Source organism: Pistacia vera, unplaced genomic scaffold (assembly GCF_008641045.1).
Source record: "Pistacia vera cultivar Batoury unplaced genomic scaffold, PisVer_v2 Contig146, whole genome shotgun sequence".
NCBI lineage: Eukaryota > Viridiplantae > Streptophyta > Magnoliopsida > Sapindales > Anacardiaceae > Pistacia > Pistacia vera.
The window spans coordinates 621,158-641,962 of NW_022195532.1; the positions used below are offsets into that span (position 1 = coordinate 621,158).

The 20,805-nt window shown below is 35.5% G+C and overlaps 1 protein-coding gene across 1 annotated transcript; it reads right to left on the bottom strand.

The window, feature by feature from the left end:
- Positions 1–1,649: 1,649 nt before the first annotated feature.
- Positions 1,650–17,199, bottom strand: LOC116123882 (putative pentatricopeptide repeat-containing protein At1g12700, mitochondrial). Its single transcript, XM_031409623.1, has 3 exons — positions 16,566–17,199; positions 16,233–16,345; positions 1,650–1,967 (listed from the first exon to the last, which is right to left on the bottom strand). The coding sequence occupies exons 1-3, from the start codon at positions 17,197–17,199 to the stop codon at positions 1,650–1,652; spliced, it is 1,065 nt and encodes a 354-aa protein (XP_031265483.1).
- Between the last annotated feature and the right edge of the window lie 3,606 nt (positions 17,200–20,805).

Consider the following 20,805-nt stretch of genomic DNA (forward strand, 5'->3'; position numbering starts at 1 on the left):
ATCAGGATCTAAGCCGAGTAGGGTCGATCACCGGGGTACTTAGATGGTGTCGAGGTGGATGAAGATCGAAGTCCATGAAGCAAAGCAGTGATATCTGAAAGGAACGAATATAAGGGCACACCTACCATGGGGATGACGTCGGAAGGCAATGAAATGGCTCCATCCAGAGGGGTGAGTGTCGCCTTTCGTCCTGGCGATGAGCCGAGTAGGTATAACGTAGAACCAAGTGATGATAAGTCGACGAAGGGTTTAGCGATAAGTTAGAGCTGGGGGACGCCACCAACATGGGCTGTGCTGATGGTAGTGAGGTGCTGTCGACCAGTGGTGCTGGTGGAGATGAGCAGAGTCGACCCGGTGTGGGAATGTTGGCCGACAATCCTCCATCACGGATTGAGCTGGTGGAACTATCGAAGCTTCGGTATCTGTACAAGATTCCAGGTTTGATAGAGATGAGGGTGCCGAGCCAGTTCAAAAGAGTCGACTAGTCTGTGCCAGGCTGGATAACCATCTATGAGTAGACCTTGGTGGAGAGGATGTGTTTCCCCATTCCCTAACTAGTTCATGAAGTGTTGAGTCGCTACGACATCTCTCCAAGTTAGTTGATGTCGAATGTCTAACGGTTGCTCATGTCGATAGAATGTTTGGGCGCTTAGCTAGGAGTGGAGTTTAGGGCAATGGATCTGCTCCTTTTGTATTACCTGAAGAAGCATGATAAGCATGATAAGGGGAGAAGTGTTAAGCAAGGCGAATCTGCGGAGAAGTCCTTTATGGAGTTAGGTTCTCGAGGTACAGGAAGGTATACTTGTTCTGCTCAAGCATCTGTTGCTTTACGTGTTACTGGCTTGGTATGCAACCTTATCGTATTTGGTAGATCCATACGCCATCCACTAACAGATACGCCATCCACTAACAGTTGAAGAATTATGCCTTGTAGAAGAGAGGATGTCCAGCGAGTTTAAAGTGTCGTCGGTGAAGGAGATAAAGGAGAAATATTGGTCAGAGTCTGCATGGAAACGTAGAAGGATCAAACAAGGTGGGAGCTCGTCGGCTCCAACGAAAATGAATATGGATGATGCTCCCCAGTCGACACAAAAGACACTGTCGACTACTAACTTGGTGGTGTCGGATGACGATAATGTAAAGATAGTTATTCCATCTGATGCTTCGGCCTACTCCGATACATCTTTTATCGGGGCCGTGGTAGACTCCTTCCTTCTTCCCAAAGATGAGCACCAACTCGGGAAGCTTAGCCATCGCAAGCAGTCGAGTAGACAATGGCCTGTCTTTTTCAAGTGACTTATCCATTCTGTTTAGACACTTTTGCCTCAACTTTACTTTATCTAACCTGTTCACTATTTTGTGCTTGCAGGCCTTCTCTAAAAGTGCTCCCTTCCAGAAGTTAATTAACTCGCAGGATCAAAGAAACAAAGAATTAGAGCGGCGCAACAAGGAGCTCAAAGAAGCAGCCTTCGAGCTGGAAAGTAGGCTCCGTGTAGGCCACGAAAGGGAAGCTCGACTAGAGATGAAACACGCGGACTTTGCTCAGCAGCTGCAGAGCACTCGAGTTGAGTAGGAAGCTAAAAGGACCTCCCTCCTCTGCAGGCTAGAAAGCTTCTCTATAGAGGCGGTTTTAAAGACTTACTCAAAGCTCATGGAGGAGTACAAAGCAAGGAAGCAGGGTGAACAGGAGCCGAACGAGGATATAGAGGAGTATAAAGCTTTCCTTGCAAAACGAGGTCTAGACCTGACCCGGACGTCCATGGGGCCCACATCGGGGTGCCAGAAGTTGATGCTGGTGGATTGGCTGGAGTGCCGCCAAAGATAACTAACGATAAAGTGGCATCGAGCGGGCAGCTAACAGGGGATGACTCAAAGCCAAATAGATCTGCCACTAAAGATCTATAAACATTTGTAATGACCGTCTTTCTGGCGTCGAGCGCATCTTTTGTAAGCCCTGAGCGCACTTTCTGTAAGCATTGAGAGCACTTTTTATAAGTGCTGAGGGCACTGAATGTTGTTTTGTTTTAGCCCGTCAGGCGTCAATATAAGAATCACTTAAGTTGCTTTGCTATTGGTCACATTTTTGCCATAGCAAATCCACAAGTCTTAAAAAGATTAAAGAAAGTTAAAAGACATTCTTTTATTAATTAGGTGGTAACAAGATCCATGTTGGAGAAAATAGAAGGCTAACGGAGATGGAAAGGGGGGGGGGGGGGGGGCAGGGTGGACAAGCCCACTCTACCCCACGTTGGAGAGAAGGATGAGCGGTTGGAGCCGAGCCGTCTGACTCCTAAAAATGATAGGTTTTTAAGTGTGCGGCGTTCCAACTATTGGTGATGTTCTTTCCCTTTGGAGTATGTAGTTGGTATGCAGATCAATGCTCAATCTTGTAACTCGTCGATGAGGTCGAGGGTGTGACAAAGTTGTTGGTTGTTGCCATCTTCACCCACCTACTGGAGCCGTGCTGAGTGGCACCCTACTTCTGTGGGGATGATAGCTTCTGAGCTGTATGCCAAAGAAAATGGTGTTTCTCTAGTAGATGACCATGCGGTGGTGCGGTAGGACCACAATACTCCAGGAAGTTCGTCCACCCAAGCGCCCTTCACTTTTCGTAGTCTCTTCTTCAATGTCTGGAGAATGGTTTTATTTGAGGATTCGGCTTGTCCATTAGCCTGGGGTTATCGAGGTGTGGAGAAGCTCAGTTTGATGTTCCATGTCCTGCAAAAGTCTTGAAAGCCCGAACAGATGAATTAGGAGTCGTTGTCTGTGACTATCTCCTTAGGTAGGCCAAATCAGCAAATGATGTTCTTCCAGATGAAGTTTTTCACTTTGTGATCTCTAATTTAGGTGAAGGCTTCCGCTTCTATCCATTTAGTGAAGCAGTCGATGATCGCAAGCATGTACACTCATTGTCCTGACGCGGTGGGTAGCTTTCCGACAATATCCATTCCTCACTTCATGAAGGGCCATGATGTAATTACAAAGCAAAGCCGTTCGGGTGAAAGATGTGATACCTTGGAGAAGCGCTGGCAGCTGTCACACGTCTTTGCATATTTAGCCACACAGAGTGAATGTTGGGCCAGTAGTAGTCGGTTGTCAGTGCCCTGTTTGCAAGACTCTGCCCCCTAGCGTGATTGATGTTAGTGTATATTAGTGTATGCCCTAGAAACCATTCGTGTTGTTGGTTTCAGAGCATTTTGTCTTGTATCTATATATCATAAATAATAAAGAGCTCTTCAATTCATATATATAAATTGCTTTCTTTATTTAGTCATGCATTTAAAATAAAGTACGTATATGAATTGTCCAGATGATTCATTTAATCAGTAAATGAATTATCAAAAAGGTTCCCTACGGAAGCAATATAATTTGGGCAACTATATTGCATAGTATGCTTTTTTGATGTTTTCTAAAGATATCATGAGTTGATATAAGTATGGATTATTATGATAGTCATGTCACTAGGGCATTGGTATGGATTAGCAGTTGGTGAACTGTTTTTCGAACGTGACCAAATAATGACAAATCACTTGGAAAAGCATATAGTCAATGATTTATCGTTTGGTTATATCAGTGCACAATGTAGTCCTTTGATCTGAGACATTATAGTCGGATCTGATACTGATGTGTATAGTTCATACGGTGTATAAGTACGAGACTAATCATATTTTATATAATAAAGCCTATTTGGTCATGCGTTATTCATATGCGGAAACGAATGATGGTCAGGAGGGGATTCGTTGACTCGAAAATAAAGGATCAGGAGTACCACTGACTCCATCCGAATTCGAGTTCTTGGACGAACGTCAATAAATGTCAGAAATCGAAATCTCTAGCCAGAGTCTATTATTAGTCATACGAAAGCAAGTTCATGATGACAAGTTCTGGACATATTGATCGACGATTCGGTAGAAAATCGAGTTTAGGTTTTTGACGTTCCATGAATCCGTACTCGATCAGGATACATCAATGGAGGGACTTTACCTGCATGGTACATATGATCTAAAATGGGTTCGATGAAGTATTTCTTCATCGTGGTTTAGGGACTATGACACATTGCTAGATGTTTACCATAGTCATTGGGCCTTCGGACAGGTTTTTGGATTCATCCAGAACTAGCTCACAGCTAATCCACGGTGGACCTACATGGTCAAACCAATAGCCTTGAGAAGTTAGAGAAGGATAAGAGAGAGAAATGATTATCGTTTAGTTGGCAAGGCCCCACGGTGGGCACCAAATTGTAAATGCTAAAATTTACAATCGAGTTGAAGACTGAATCTTGTGAAGCAAGCCACTGACAACCTTGGTGGACCTGCGGGGTGCCTCCTAACGTCTCTCAGGAAGTCCAAGCAATGTCAGGTGATTGAGGTAGATTATGGGTTTGGTAATATGAGCAATAAGGTTTTCTGATGATCTTTTCTTCCTAATGGGTGGGCTAACCTTAGCTTATATAGTGAACCGCGGGGGCTCCAATCCTAGTAGGACTCTGAGTCCTATTGGGTAAGGGAACTCTCTTTTCGGAAAGAGATTGGATTCTTTGCCTCTATTTGTTGAGGCTTTGTCGGTAGAGGAGTTTGGTTAGGATTCTTATCCTCATTATGGATTGCTACGGGCGAATGGGTTGGACCAAGTTCAGCTTAACTCAGGGGATGGCCCAACTCATAGAGCAGGCAATTCCCAAGGTGTTCTAAGCGTGGGCCCAATCGGAATTAGGCCAAGGCTTTGGGCCGTCAGTCACTACTGTTGCAGTTGGACCTCGTCAAGTCCAATACGAATTTTGGCCCATACAGGGAGGCATGTGGATAAAAAGGTGAGGGAGAAAGTTAGGGGCCATTTTATAGATTTAGCAAAAATTTTCATGGGGAAGACTAAAATGGAGAAGTTTTGAGAATTGTAAAGAGTTAAGACTGAAGATGAAGATGAAGGTGGGTTTTTTCTTAGTGACCCAATTTTTCTACTAGACCGACAGTTCGACACTGTTTCGCTGGTCCAAATCTGGTCCAATCTAAGCCAAAGGTTATAAATGGTTTTGATTATGTCTTAGACCGGATAGAGGACCGATCGATGGTCCAACCGGTCCAACCGACATGACCGGTCCGATTTTTAAAACACTAGTTAACATTTGCATGTCTGACTCATTTTGCAAAAATATCTTTTTTCCACTACGTGTTGATATGTTTGATATATTTGTTTCCCTTGGTTGAGGACCACTCTACAAGTGTCCAAATATTCAGAGGTGGTCCAGGGAATTAATTTTTCCCTTATCAGATGTTGTCCTGAAAGTTTGGTAAAAAACTTTCTTCTTTTGGTATGTGTCAGCCTTGGTCTGCGTGGACAATGAATTGTTGAGCAAATATGTTCACACATCTATCTTCTATGCAAGCATCTGCATGTCTAACTCATTTTGCATATGTGTTATATTTCCATCATCTTTAGGATATTTTTCCTTATTTGATATTCATATGTATGGACAACTTACAGGTGTCCTAAAATCCACAAATGGGCAGTAGTCCCGAAAGTTTGGTGGAAAACTTTCCTCTTTTGGACACTTGGCAAGAATTGTTGAGCAAGAAATATCTCTATATCTTGAACTAACCTGGACATTTCATTTATTTGTGTGCTTTGAAATTCTTCAGAGAGTTTATCCTTGTTCATGTTCCATTTATGGTTTAATGCTTAAATCATTTTGTTCATCTTTGTTTATAGTTTGTTGTTGCTGGAACTTGGTTCTTATGTTAAGAGCTTGAAAGGAGTTCAAATCGTAGAAGTCGAAGGTGGTCTTCGGCTACCCAAGCTTAAGAGGTGTCTTGGAGAGAAGCTAGCTGTGGAACAACGAAGTTCAACCAAAGGCTGGAGTTGAAGCGTTGTGATAACAGGGAGTGTTATACAACTGATGCTTATCTTTAACTTTGTAATTAAACATGAATGCTTTTTATAGTGGATTAGCTTCAATCTGGATAAGGTCCTATGAATGTAGACTAAGAGAGGTTTTAGCCAAACCATATATATGCCTGTGTTCTTTATTTTTTATGCTCATGGATGTTGATTTAGTGCTTAACTTGGTAAACTCCTTCACAAATCAATTACGTTGTGCTTAAAAATGGGTATCTAACCTTAGACAAGAGTTCATTAACTCTTACAAGTTGTATCAAAGTTTGTTCTGAAAATTTATTTGAGTTGATCCTCACCCATTAGATTGTGTTTTGTGTTCTGGTTGTCTGCTTTCGCTGCACCTGATTGTGTTTTGTTAGTTTCGTAATTTGAACCTGATTTATTGTTGTGTTTCTGCTGTGTTCTGCATTTCCCGTGTGTCATATTCAATTAAACATCTACCAATTATATTAATTATAAAGATAAAAGAGAGAGGAAATTTTTTAGACGTATATAATTTAAAAAAATTTTTAAATAGTATGACCAATGTCATACTACATTAAATATTTAGGAAAGTTGACCCCTAGAGATAGAATTTATTCGGGATGTTTCTATCATAATTTACCATGAAAAAGCAAAATAAGAAACTAACCTTCACTAATCTTTCATTTCATTAATCAATAATACTACAAAATAAATTTGGGATTTCAATTTTATCATACCAATTTTTCATTACCAATCTTTTAAATAAGAAAACTAATAATATGTCCGAGGATTAAAGGGTGGTTGCGAATCAGGTTTGGTTCATACTACAATTTTTTAGGACTTTAGATGGGGACAAGAATAAAAAACTATTTTCAAATTGTTTTTGGAGTAGAAATGGAGATTACAATCCCCGTCCTCACCCCACCCGACACCCTCCACAAAAATTAGTAAATAAAATGAAATATCTAACTGTTCCATTGTTTTTTGTTTTTTAAATATTCTTCCTGGTTTTGTAAAATAAAGCTTGCATGAATCATGATTGTTCATTCATGTAATTTGATGAAAAATAAAGCTTCACACAATTTCTTGGAAGCCACCTGAAATTAAATGATTTGATGCCAACGAGCAATGTATATAGCGGAAATTAAGCCAAAAAAACATATGGTCAAAGCATAATTAAAGAATCATGGTGATGATAGAAACGAGTTTTATGATTTCATGGTTAAAAGAATCTCTATCGTACGCAGTTGTGAAGAATTGTAGAACATATATTGTTTATGTGTATTTGTTTTTATTTTACATTAAGGGCTTACCATTAATAATTCCTCTTATTTAAAGTTTGAAAATGGCGATATGAAGAATGATTTTTTAATACAAAATCTTGTGGGTTTTTATGTCCAGATGGTATTATCTTAATCACATAAATTAATCTATTTATAACTTAAATAAGATTTTTGATGTACAATGAAAACAGGTAAAATAAATAATAACGTAAAAGAACTTAACATTTTTTTTTTAATGTAATCGTTCAACTATTTTAAAAGCCAAATCTAACAGGCTCTTGGACTGTTAATTAAAAATTAAATAAATAGTTTTAATTGAACAATTTTAAAATCCATATCTAAGAGGCTCTTGGACTGTTATTAAAAATTAAATAAATAGTTTGCAACTTTGCATAGGTCAAAATTTTCTAGAATGGTCCAAGATCATGTGACAAAGAACACATTAATTTTGAAGTTGATCAAAGTTTGGTCTAAAATTATGAGCCACTACAAGTTTAATTAATTTTAATGGAAAGAGGGGACCCCTTTGGGGCATTAATTGGCGTGGTTATAAAGAAATCTCCAACAATTGACAAAGTATTTTTAATCTTATAATTTTTGCTTAATCTCATGCTATAGTCATACAAAGGGACCCTTTTGATCATTCCCAATCACTTTAATTCTTATTTTTAAGCTTCCATTTGCATCATTTAAACAGACAGTTTAGCTAATATATTTTTTTTATCTAATTCTATAAATTTATTTATCAGATGGAACTGAATTCTAGTCAAAACTCTTAAATACTCATACGATGTGTTTGGTTTAAGGAATGTTGTATTATTGAAAATATTATATTAATGGAAAGATAATTACTTGAAAATTACTGAGAATGTTTAGGAAAATATGTTTGGTTGATTGGAATAAATTAATTATATAAATTACTAAATTGCCCTCATTTTTAAATATTAATATAATAATATTATTATTATTTGAATTATTTCTTTAACCCCCTACATTTCAGATTTAGCTAAAACACCCTAGCAACCAAAAAAGTTTAAATTTTAACAAAAACATCCCGACCCACCCTAAGCCAGTGCCCACGGCAATAGTGGAGATCTGGCTGTGAAAACGTCAGATATTTGGTCGTGAAACGACGACCGTTTCACAATCACAGATCTAGTCGTGAAAAGGCCATACCTTTGGCCACGAAACGACCATTGTTTCACGGCCAAATCTAGTTGTTTTCGGACATGGATCACAAATTCATGGCTGAAATGGCCTTACCGGCGCACGACCGACCAGATTTGGCCGATTGTGCACCATTATGTCATTGCCGGTGGGTTGTGGTGGCCGACGGCTGGCTGTGGTGGCCAGATTCGGCCACTACCCTTGGGTAATTTTTTTAAAGTTTAGGGGTATTTATGTCCTAAAAAATTTATACATAAAGATAAAATAGTTTATGAATATATTTGTAAATTAATTTCAAAATAAGGGTATTTTTGTCCAAAAAATTTATTAATAAGGGGTAAAATACCTAAAAAAAAAAAAATTGAAGTAATTAGATTATCTCTTATATTATCAACTGTAATTACTATTAGTTTTAGAAGATTATCAGAATTTTATATTACTTGACAACCAAACATAATAATCAAGTAATATAAGATGACATTTACTCAATAACGCTTATTACCCCCCACCAAATACACCTTTAAAATATACTTTTATGTCATGGCGATCGCTTTTACCTTTTAACCAATACAATCCCTATGAAAGATGGATCAAACACAAGATTGAAAGTTGAAACTATTTAATATTGTTTTTTTTTTTTTCTATTATCATTATAGATTATAATAATATTTTATTATTATTATAATAATACCTATTATTGATTAGCGGTTCTTATTCTAGTAAATATATTTAGTGTTTAAAATAATAAAAATAATATGTTAATAACTATCTAAATCCAGCTGTCCTGACTCTTAACAAAATGTTTAATAAATAATTTAAATTTATTTATTTCACCCATGTGACCCTAAGGACTAAAAACTATTTAGTGTCTTGAGGTTCTCCATATTAAAATCACGTTCACGTTCATTTAGTATATGATTTGTTAGGAACTTCTATTATTATTTGACTGTAAAGACAAAAATATCATTTAATATTTGATTTTATATTTTTATTATTATTTTATGTCATTTTAACAAATTCAATTACCAATGTACTCCTCTTTAAATATGAAATTATTAATATACCCTTAATCATACATCAAATTTATCCCTCTAATTTTTTATTAAAAATAATGTTTTAAATCAAATGAAAATCCATTAGATTTTTAAAATTACTAGTTTATCCTTATAGTTGCTACAATTAAACTGACAATTATATTTAAATTTTGTCAATTTAAACCCAAATAAAATTATATATATATATAAGAAATTTTGTCAATTCAAACCCAATAAAAACAGGGAATTCAATACAAAGAAAACAACTTTTCCAGTTTCTCATTCATTTCTTAAAATCCAAGTTTTGCTTTCACCCTCCCGCTTTCTAGCTCCTTCCAGTTTGTTTTTCCTTTGCTTTTTGGATCTTCAAAACCTTCTTCACAATCTTTTGCTCTTTTACCAAGAAACCTTGAGTTTGATGTATTATTTTCAGCCAAAGTTACCATCTTCAGTACCTCTGCAACTACCTTAGGAGGGTAATCTCCATTTAATTTTGCGTCAACGCATTGCTTCACCTTATCTTCACTGAATTTTTCAGTTGCTTGAAACAATCCAGAATTGCATACAAAACAGCTTGATTGAGGCTTTCATCACACGCTAAATAAATGACTAGAAGCAATAAGCGAAATTCACCACCCACTTTCATCACATAACTTCAGCCAAAAAGCACTATACAAATAAATGTCATGAAAGATATGTTCAACGTCTATGATAGACAGCCTTCGTGAAAAAACCTCTGGAACCTAAATGGGGATTCCAACTTTACATAGGGGTGTTCAAAAAAATGCAAAAACCGAACCGAACCGAGCCGCTAACCGAACCGAAAAACCGATTAACCGAAAAAACGGTTTGATTACGGTTCGAAAAATTCAAAAAACCAAATTTTCGGTTCGGAAGAAATTAGAAACGGTTAATCGAAAACCGGTTTTTCAAATATATATATATATATAACCTAAACTAAAATAAATCTCTAATTCACTCAATCTAAAATCCCAACCTAAATTTTTTTTCTTATTTCCCAATGTATTGTTTATATTTACAATTAAATTTAGGGCAAAATTAAAAAAAAAAAAAAAAAAGGGAAAACGGGTTCGGTTTCAGTTCAGGAATTTTCTCGAACCGAAAATCCGGTTCGATTTAGAAAAACGGTTAACCGGTTCGGTTAACCGTTTTTGAACACCCCTAACTTTACATAACCAAAGCAACCATAAGAATTCTATGACATTAAAAGCAATATATATCACTCAGCAATTTACCTTCTTATGGCAATTGTGTTGGGCCAAAAATCATCACATTGAAGTACTGCATATTATCCTCCGACGGTGAAGCACTTATCCTAGGAGCTATATCCAAAAACCACAAAATCAACACCACCGAAACCCAACCAAACAAACCTAAATGCACAGAACTCAAAAATAAATAAATAAATAAATAAATCAAGCAGAGAGGTAAACAAGTATTCACCTGGTTCACTAAGGAGACGTTGAGTTTCCTATTTGGATTAACAAAAAACAGGTTCAACACACAACACATAATCATCAACAACAAAATATTAATTTCACTGTCCAATCGACAAAAAAGATCTCAATCTCAATTAAACTCCCTATATTACAGAATCAATCCAATTAATAAGAAAGAGAATCGAGGAAATTAGATCATCAAACTGAAAGAACAAGTAATCCTTTCTATACAGACTTCAATTGACGAAATTGAATCGGATTTTTAAACGAAAGAGATCTGAGAAATAGAGAAACCGGTCAAAATAGGGAGAAAGAGAGCGTAACCTTGATGATTCGTCGAGGGAGATTAATGTTAGCCATTGCTGAGATCGAATCGATTCAGTTGTTGCAGAGAAAAAACTTTGATAGGTTTTTTTTCTTACGACTTCTTTTCTAATAAACAGAGAGAGTCGGAGAATTTAATAAGCTGAAGAGAGTGCAACAAAGTTTGATGCAAGGCTCACATAAATTGACGAATAATACTATGTGTACTAATCCAAGTACTTGACATTGAAAATTTGAAAATTTTCCTTAAAAAAATTCAAATTTTCAATGTTAGTACTTGGATTAGTACAAATTGGTTAGTGCACATAGCATTACTCTAAATTAACTATCATGCCCTTCTTCAGAACAAATTTCCTAACGAAACATACCGGTGGGTGAGAAATTATCATTTTAAAACTTAATGGGTGGGAAAAATTATTTCGCTAAACCTTGGGTGGGAAAATGTTGTTCTCCCCTTTAAATTTTGTTGAAAGTACCCAACATGCACACGTATAAATAGTTTTTATATTAAAGTGCGGCAATATTTGCCGTGTCAGCTTCTCGTTGACTTTTGGACAGGAAATGAAGGAAACAACTTTAGACATTCACGATGACTAGATCTACGATTATGGAAAATGGGGTTACATCTAGCATAACATTTTTGTCCATTATTTTCTGAAGCAGTTCAACCACTTTAGTTGCCTTATCATTTTGTAAGAAATCTTGCATAAGAGTGTTATATGTAATCACATCTAGAGCACATATTTTTTCCCATATCTAATAACAAATTATACGCCTTCTCTACTTTAATTATCATTATGATCGCAAACGGACACGGGACAAGAGGTCTGTATTGTATATGCTAATACTGTCATTTTGGCCTAGCCTAGCTTCTTTGGACGAGACTGCAATCCGTCCAAGAAATACAATAGCATCGGGTTCCATTGGAGGTAATATTACTTGCACTCTAACTAGATGAGAAATATGAGTTGATTTTGTGTTGATATTTGCATCTGCTGAAGGTGTCTTCAAACTTTATGGAGGTCTTACACTAGTAAGACTGCATTCTCTTGTCATATCTGGATGAATTTTGAGAATCTTCTTCTATTAAAATGAGCATCATTTTGTCAAACTTATTTTTCCATTTGATATGAAATCTAGTAAGAGTAATTCTATGCATACTCACGGATCTTACTAACCATCTTACTTACCTTCGTTAAAATTACATATGGTTCCCGTACTATGTTTATGATATCCATATTATGTTTTATATTTACAAAGATTAGTAAGATGGTTAGTAAGATCCGTGAGTACGTATAGTATTATTGTTATGCAAAAGCATTACCATTTGCTCCCATGCTCAATTTCACCCTCGAAGAGAGAAAAAAACTTTCATCAATGCATGTAGTATTAATTTGTTTCATGATTTAGTTCCTAAATAATTTGGTCCAGTTGGTTATATTTTCGCCTGATGCAATTTAGTCTTTTGATTAAAGAGTAATTTTAGGTACATAACTCAATTTCATAATTTTTTCTTACAATCCTCTTATATTTTCGCCTGATGCTCAATTGGCTTGACCATTACTACTCAGCAATTTAGCCTTTTGATTAAAGAGTAATATTAGGTTCATAACTCAATTTCATAATTTTTTCTTAAAATCCTTTTGTGGTTTGCAACTATTCAGCTTGTAAATGGGTTTCATTTGCTTGTTATAAGTCTCGTTTATCCATTTGCGAGTTGATATATCAGGATTATGAGATTAGGTTATCAACCTAACCTTACGATTGATTAAATGAGTTAAATGAGTAAGAATTTTCTTGATTTCTAAGACCATCTCTAAGACTCTAACCCATTGCACCAAATTGGTGCAAGTTTTGCACCAAATTAGTGTGATTTTTGGTGTAAAACACTATTGCATCTCCAACCCACTGCATCAAATATTACACCAAAAAGAATATTCCTCAGAATATTCTAATATTTTTTTTTCTTTTATTGTAATAATCAACAATTAATCTATTTCACTTATTATTTTTGTATATATTAATTAAATATTGGGAATGATATTTTTATTAAATAATAATTACTTTAAAAATTATACTAATTTAATAAAATTAAGCATTTATTTAATTAAATAAACATTACATTTAATATAGAAAAACATTACATCTAATATAAAATGATACCAAAAAATAATAATAATAATAAAAACAACAACAACACAAAAGTAAAATTCCATATTGATAGTAATTTAATTTTCCGAACTAGTATGTTCTTCCCACAAATGATCAATTAATGCATTTCGAAGAGCATGGTGAGCCTCTGTATCCTTGATTTGTCTATGTCGAGCAAGAAAATTTTGAAATCGAACATTTTCATCTACGACAATTTCAACTTCGGGAGTTAGCGCTTCCATCTGATTCTCAATCAATGCATCAACATTACGATCATCCTCGATTATCATGTTGTGCATAATAATACACACAGTCATTATATCATGTAATATATTTTTATCCATTCAAACTTTTTAGGTTTAGTGTTTCTAAATTAGTGTTAATTTTTATTTTGAATTATTGTAATTTAATATTTGCATTGAATAAAGTTTTGTTTTTAATTTTTCATTATTTTTTGAATTATATCATTATTATGAATTTATTATTATTAAAAAAATTGGCTAAATGAACAGTATCACACCAATTTGGTGTGGGTGAACAGTGCCACACCAAATTTGGCGTGGCATTGTTCATCTGCACCAAATTGGTGCAGCAAATGGCGCTGCATTGGAGCAGCATTTCACGCCATTTTGGTGTTTTTTTACACCAAAATGCATGGATTGGAGATGCCCTAAGATGATTGAATCACCGAATTAAAGTTATTATCATCAAAAGGTTTCACAAAACAATAATACTATGCGTACTAACGAATTTTATTAACCAACATACTAACTTAAAGCATAGTACGGATACCATACGCATAGTACGGATACTATATGTAATTTTAACAAAAGTTAATACGCTGATTAGTAAAATTCGTTAGTACGCATAGTATTACCCTTTGCATAATCTTTACAACTTAAATAGTTTACAACAGTGCTATGTTTGTTAAACTGCCAGCAGCAGGTGCACAAAGGGCAATGTGCAGAAAATAAACTTATAGTTGGGTGACCAATTTCATAAATTCACCCTCCTAATAAATACAAATCTCAAACTTAGAAGAAAACATTTCTCTACTGTGTAGTGAGGAATCGAGAAGAAAAAGAAACAAAACCCTGACCGATACAAGATGAGCCGTGTCAGCCCTGTAATAGGGGATTGTTCAAACAATTAATCTTGAGATGGCATATATATAGCAATTCAGTTAGCAATACTTCGGATTTTTTCGGTGAATTTTGTCGTTGCAGGATTTTTTTTTTTTTTTTTTTTCCATGGAACTAATAGAGGTATCCAACTAGCAGTTGCAGTAGAAGTCACTAAGTTTACAAACTGAAGTCAAAATTGCATTGATATCAACAAGAATTGGTTGCTTTGCACATCCTTTCAGATCATAGTAAGTTGAACAATCTTTCAAGCTTTCCAAAAACAAAGAAAACAGAAAGCACAATCATCATGTAACATTTTTGCAGCAAAAATGTTTTCTTTATTATTGTACATTAATAAGTAGAACACAACATCATTATTTACACTTTGTGAAGCTCTTCAAGCTCGAATCAGCAGGTTGGTTGCCCAGTCTGCAGCATTCTCTTTATTATAAGGCACATTGTGTGCAGAGCTCCTGATCACAACCTTTACTATTATGTATCATTGTCTCCGCTATGGAAGGATTTGACCTTGAATCAGAAAAAATAAACAATCCTAACATACAAAGAGATCAAAGATAACAACTTCTGAATTCAATTGTTAGATAACAGAGATTGAAAAACAGGTCAAAGATAACATCATGAATGTTGAAAATAATACATGTAACTAGACAGTTAAAACCTTCTGTTTTCCTTTTTCTTCGGAGTTGATCATTGTAATTTTGATCAACCATATCTATGTTGCATTAAAATTTCCATCAGATTTACACAAATCTAATCTGAACCACCACCAGCATCGCCAATTCTAATGTTACCACCGATTAGAGCCATCAATAATATCACTGCCATCACCAAAAATCAGAACTGCTACTTAGCTTACTCAACGCCACAACCAATGTACTGTCTTCGACAAAACTAAAATAACACACGCCACCTTTATCGTGTTCTAGTTATTTGATTCCCACAACACGAGCAGTTAATTCACCTCCATCACTCACTACCATGTTATCAAAGCCCAAACTTTTGTGCTTGCATATGTGCATATGAGAGATCCAAAAACACTTTATTCTCCCCAGCTCTTTCATCAGCTGAGCTTTGTTGGATGCCCATTCTGCAGCATTCTCTTTATTATATCCATCCCGAAAGCAGAATCCACTGAACTGTTAAGGAGTAATTTCTCATAACACAAAGGCAACACATGCATCAACAACAATTTATCTTGCTACCTCAATTCAACAAGGAGAACGGATTATTTGGTTGATGGCATAAACAGAGAAAGCAGTAAAACAGATTACTATCATTTGCATTATACACTATATTCTTTCATTTGCCCTTTTTCTTAAATAAATTACATACAATTTCAGCTAACTTATTACTATGGGTGGGGAAAGGTTCCACATCTAATCAGAAGGTTGTGAATTCAGATTTCTTAATCATATGCAACCAATCAACCGTGTTCAGAGTTCAGACTTACTAGTTATATGCAAATAGAGAAAAGCCAATTATAAGAAAAGAAGATAACAAAATTAAACCAAAGAAGATGCATATATATTAAAAGATGATCTAGGATTACCATTTACTAAGAGTTTAAATATAAAAAATATGTCAAATATGCTTACATGCAGCTTGTAATAACAAAACATGTCTTTCGTAGCTTCCCTTCTTCACAAAACCCATGGATGAAGATGGAATATGTCACAACATCTGGCAGGCCTTTTTGAGGCAATTTGTGAAATATCTCCAAAGCAATTTCAATCATTTCATTTTTACACAACCCATCAATGAGGCTGTCAATTTTAAATTTGTAGTTCTCCAAGTACAAAACAATTTTGCTACTTCCAGAACACTGCCATTCTTGCATATCCCATCAACCAAAATATTATATGTAACTGAATCAGGTGCGACATTATAAAGTTTCATCTCATCAAACAGTTTCCACGCATCTCCAACTATATTTGATAGAAAAAGACTGGTTAACAAAGTGTTATATGTAAACACTGTTTGTTTAATTCCCTTTGAAATCATTTCCTTGTAAAGACTCATAGCATTCTCTGATTCCCAAATCTCTTTGGATCATCAATTCCAACAACCAATTAGCTTCCTCTATCTTCCCCTCCTTGCAAAACCCACTTATCATTGTATTATACGTCAGTAAATTAGGCTGCAAACCTTGATCTGCCATCTCAACAAACAAACCTTTAGCCTCCTCCAAATTTCCCACAAAACACCAACCATAAATTAGAGAGTTAAAAACAACTACATCTGGCTTAATTCTCTTCCCCTTCATTTCCAAAAACAATTCTTTTGCCTTATCAACCAACTCATCTTTGCAAAGACCATCTATCATACTACCATAAGAAACAATATCAGGCTTACAGATAACACCCCCTTCACCATTACCAGCAACCATTTCTTCATGCAATCTAAGCGCAACACTAGTGTTCCCTGTCTGACACAACCCCTTAATCAATGTCCAATATGTAATCGCGTTAGGCCTGACCCCAAACACAGCCATTTTCTTGAACAACTCCATAGCCTCCAAACTCCTTTTCTCTAAACACAAAACTTTAATCAAAGAAGTGAAAGTCACAACATCTGGTCTTAAACCCCGCCTCAAAATCAGCCCAAAAACAACAAAACCATAAGGCTTACAACCCTTACTCTCCATAGAGATTAGCAGCTCCTTTGCATCATTAAATCTATGCAGCAAGCAATAACCATCCATCAAAGTGTTATAAGTAACTATGTTTGGTTGCAAACCTCTTTGAATCATTAATTCTAAAAATCCATTAGCTTCCTCCATCTTCCCCTCCTTGCAAAGCCCACTTATCATTATATTATACGTCACCACGTTAGGCTGAAAACCTCTTTGAATCATTAATTCCAAATACCCATTAGCTTCTTCCATCTTCCCCTCCTTGCAAAGCCCACTTATCATTGTATTATAAGTCATCACATCAGGCTGCAAACCTCTTTGAATCATCAATTCTAACAATCCATTAGCTTCCTCCATCTTCCCCTCCTTGCAAAGCCCACTTATCATTGTATTATACGTCAACACATTAGGCTGCAAACCTCTTTGACTCATCAATTCTAACAATCCATTAGCTTCCTCCATCTTCCCCTCCTTGCAAAGCCCATTTATCATTGTACTAAACGTCACCACATTAGGCTGAAAACCTTGATCCACCATCTCTTCGTGTATCCTAAGTGCAATAGTGGTATTACCTGTTCTACACAACCCGTTAATCAAGGTCCCATAAGTAATCACGTTAGGCCTAACCCCAAACACAACCGTTTTCTTCAGAAACTCCATAGCTCCCGTACCCTATTCTCTAAACACAAACCTTTAATCAAAGAATTAAAAGTCACAGTGTCTGGGTTAAAACCCCGCCTCAAAATCCTCCCAAAAACAACAAAACCATAACAAACTCGACCCACATTACAAAAGCAATTAATCAAAATAGTCAAGGTAATTAAATCTAGCAACAACCCCATTGAATCCACTCGCTTGTAAAGCAAAATAACATCTTCATAAAACTTTTTCTTAGCCAGTGCTCCAAACAACTGGTTGAATGATGAAATTGGTGGTTTTGGTTGCAAATTAATCATGTATTCAAAGAAATATCGTGCTTCATCAACAGTGACATTACCTTCTTTACAATCATTTTGGAGGAATTTCTCAAGCTGGGTTACTTTAAGTACTAAATCTTGTGGTATGGTTGTAGTCGCTTTACCTGGTTTTGTGAATGAAGAAGGAGAAGAAGAAAAACGAAGAATCAAGCTTTTAAGCACCATTTCAGTAGCGCCGTTTGTGCCTTGTGGATGATTGGGGTTCAAACTTCAAACTGGCTTAGTCTTTTTAAGGTAGGGTTTGCTAAACATCAATAACACTACGGACACCGAAAAAGTTACACCGAGTTTTTGTACCGGTCTATTTGTAATGCGCGTCTCAATTTTTTTACAATTTTTTTTCTAGTGAACGGCCATCCATCACATTTGGACGACCATTCATTCACATGGACGATCGTTCATATTATATAGACGGGCGTCCATGTAAAAGGGACCGACTTCCCCATTTAAAGGACGCCTGTCTTTGATTAAAATACAATTAAAAAATTTGTAAAACCTTAGGGACAGCCATCCATCCATTATGGACGACTGTCCATTAATTTTGGACGGGCGTCTACAAATAATGGACACCCGTCCTTCACCTAAATATGAAAAAAAAAAGTTCTTTGGGGATGACCATCCATAAATTTTAGACGGGCACCCATTAAGAATGGACGACCGTCCATTACGTTTGGACGAGCGTCCATCACCCGTCCATACTTAAAAAAAAAAAAAAAAAATTCTAAACAGAAATAGTCTTCTTCTTCGCTCTTCTTCTTCTCGTCATTCCCCATCTCCTCTCTTTTTCTTCGTCTTCATTCCCTATCTCCTCTCTTCTTCTTCGTCTTTGTTTTATAAGATAGGCATGTTGTTTATAAGCTTTCAATTGGCATGGTTGTCGAAAAGAAGTCCATCTTGGCCGTCAGCGACGACCAAAGATATGGCGGTCATTTTTGGTCAACGACTGCCATTTCTTTGGCTGTCGTTGACGGCCAGATTTGTTGTGGATCTGGCCGGAAAATGTCAGATTGGTTAACTTCCGGCCATTTCTGGTCCGCAGGTAGGCCTTGTACAAATTCCGGTCTACCACCGACGGTGGTTGCCGGAATCTGGCAAGTATAGGTTGATGGGGGTGTTTTTGTTAATTTTTAAACTATTTTTCTGGGGTATTTAATGAAATTAATAAGCTTAAGAGGTCTAAATGTAATTAAAAAAATATAGTAATATTTCTGGAATAATGTGCCGAACAATATTTGAGGAATAGGATTGGGAATATGGATAAAAATAATGACCAAATATGACCTTAATTCGGTGATTCAATCATCTTAGGGCATCTCCACCCACGCATTTTGGTGTAAAAAACACCAAAATGGCGTGAAATGCTGCTCCAATGCAGCGCCATTTGCTGCACCAATTTGGTGCAGATGAACAGTGCCACGCCAGATGCTGTTCATTTAGCCAATTTTTTTTATAATAATAAATTCATAATAATGGTATAATTAAAAAAATATGAAAAATTAAAAAACAACTTTATTCAATGCAATTATTAAATTACAATAATTCAAATAAAAATTAACACTAATTTAAAAACACTAAACCTAAAAAGCTTGAATGGTTAAAAATGTATTACATGATATAATGTCTGTGTGTTTATTCACACAAATGATAATCGAGGATGATCGTAATGTTGATGCATATTGAGAATCGATGGAAGCGCCAACTCCCGAAGTTGAAATTGTCGTGATGAAAATTTCCGATTTCAAAATTTTCTTGGTCAACATAGACAAATCAAGGATACAGAGGCTCACTATGCTCTTCGAAATGCATTAATGATCATTTGTGGGAAGAACATACTAATTCGGAAAATTAAATTACTATCAATATAATTTTACTTTTATGTTGTTGTTGTTTTTATTATTATTATTATTAATTTTTTTGGTATTATTTTATATTAGATGTAATGTTTTCTATATTAAATATAATGTTTTATTTATTAAATAATGCTTAATTTTTATAAATTAGTATATTTTCAAAGTAATTATTATTTAATAAAAAATCATTCCTAATATTTAATTAATATATACAAAAATAATGAGTGAAATAGATTAATGGTTGATTATTACAATAAAAGAAAAAATAAATATTCTGAGGAATATTTCTTTTGATGTAATATTTGGTGTAATGGGTTGGAGATGCAATAATTTGGTCCAGTTGGTTATATTTTAGCCTGATGCTCAATTGGCTGACCATTACTATTCGCAATTTAGCATTTAATTAAAGAGTATGGTAGGTTCATAATTCAATTTCATAATTTTTTCTTACAATCCTTTCGTGGTTTGCAACTAGTCAGCTTGTAAATGGGTTTCATCTGCTTGTTATGAGTCTCGTTATCCATTTGCGAGCTGATATATTAGGATTTTGAGATTGGGTTATCAACCTAACCCAATAAGAAAAATAAACAATCCTACATACAAAGAGATCAAAGATAACAACTTCTAATTCAATTGTCAGATAACAGAGATTGAAAAACAGGTCAAAGAAACATCATGAATGTTGAAAATAATACATTAACTAGACAGTTAAACCTCTGTTTTCCTTTTTCTTCGGAGTTGATCATTGTAATTTTGATCAACCATATCGATGTTGCATTAAATTTCCATCAGATTACACAAATCTAATCTGAACCACCACCAGCATCACCATTCTAATGTTACCACCGATTAGAGCCATCAATAATATCACCTGCCATCACCAAAAATCAGAACGGCTACTTAGCTTACTCAACGCCACAACCAAT

Coding starts and splice junctions, on each gene's coding strand:
- LOC116123882 (XM_031409623.1), bottom strand. CDS start 17,199: ATGGAGGAAGCTAATGGATTTTTAGAATTAATGATTCAAAGAGGTTTG. Junction 16,346..16,565: donor TGTTGAGATGGCAGATCAAG/GTTTGCAGCCTA, acceptor TATCAAATATAG/TTGGAGATGCGTGGAAACTG. Junction 1,968..16,232: donor AGAATGGCAGTGTTCTGGAA/GTAGCAAAATTG, acceptor CAATGCTTACAG/AAAGTGCGCTCAGGGCTTAC.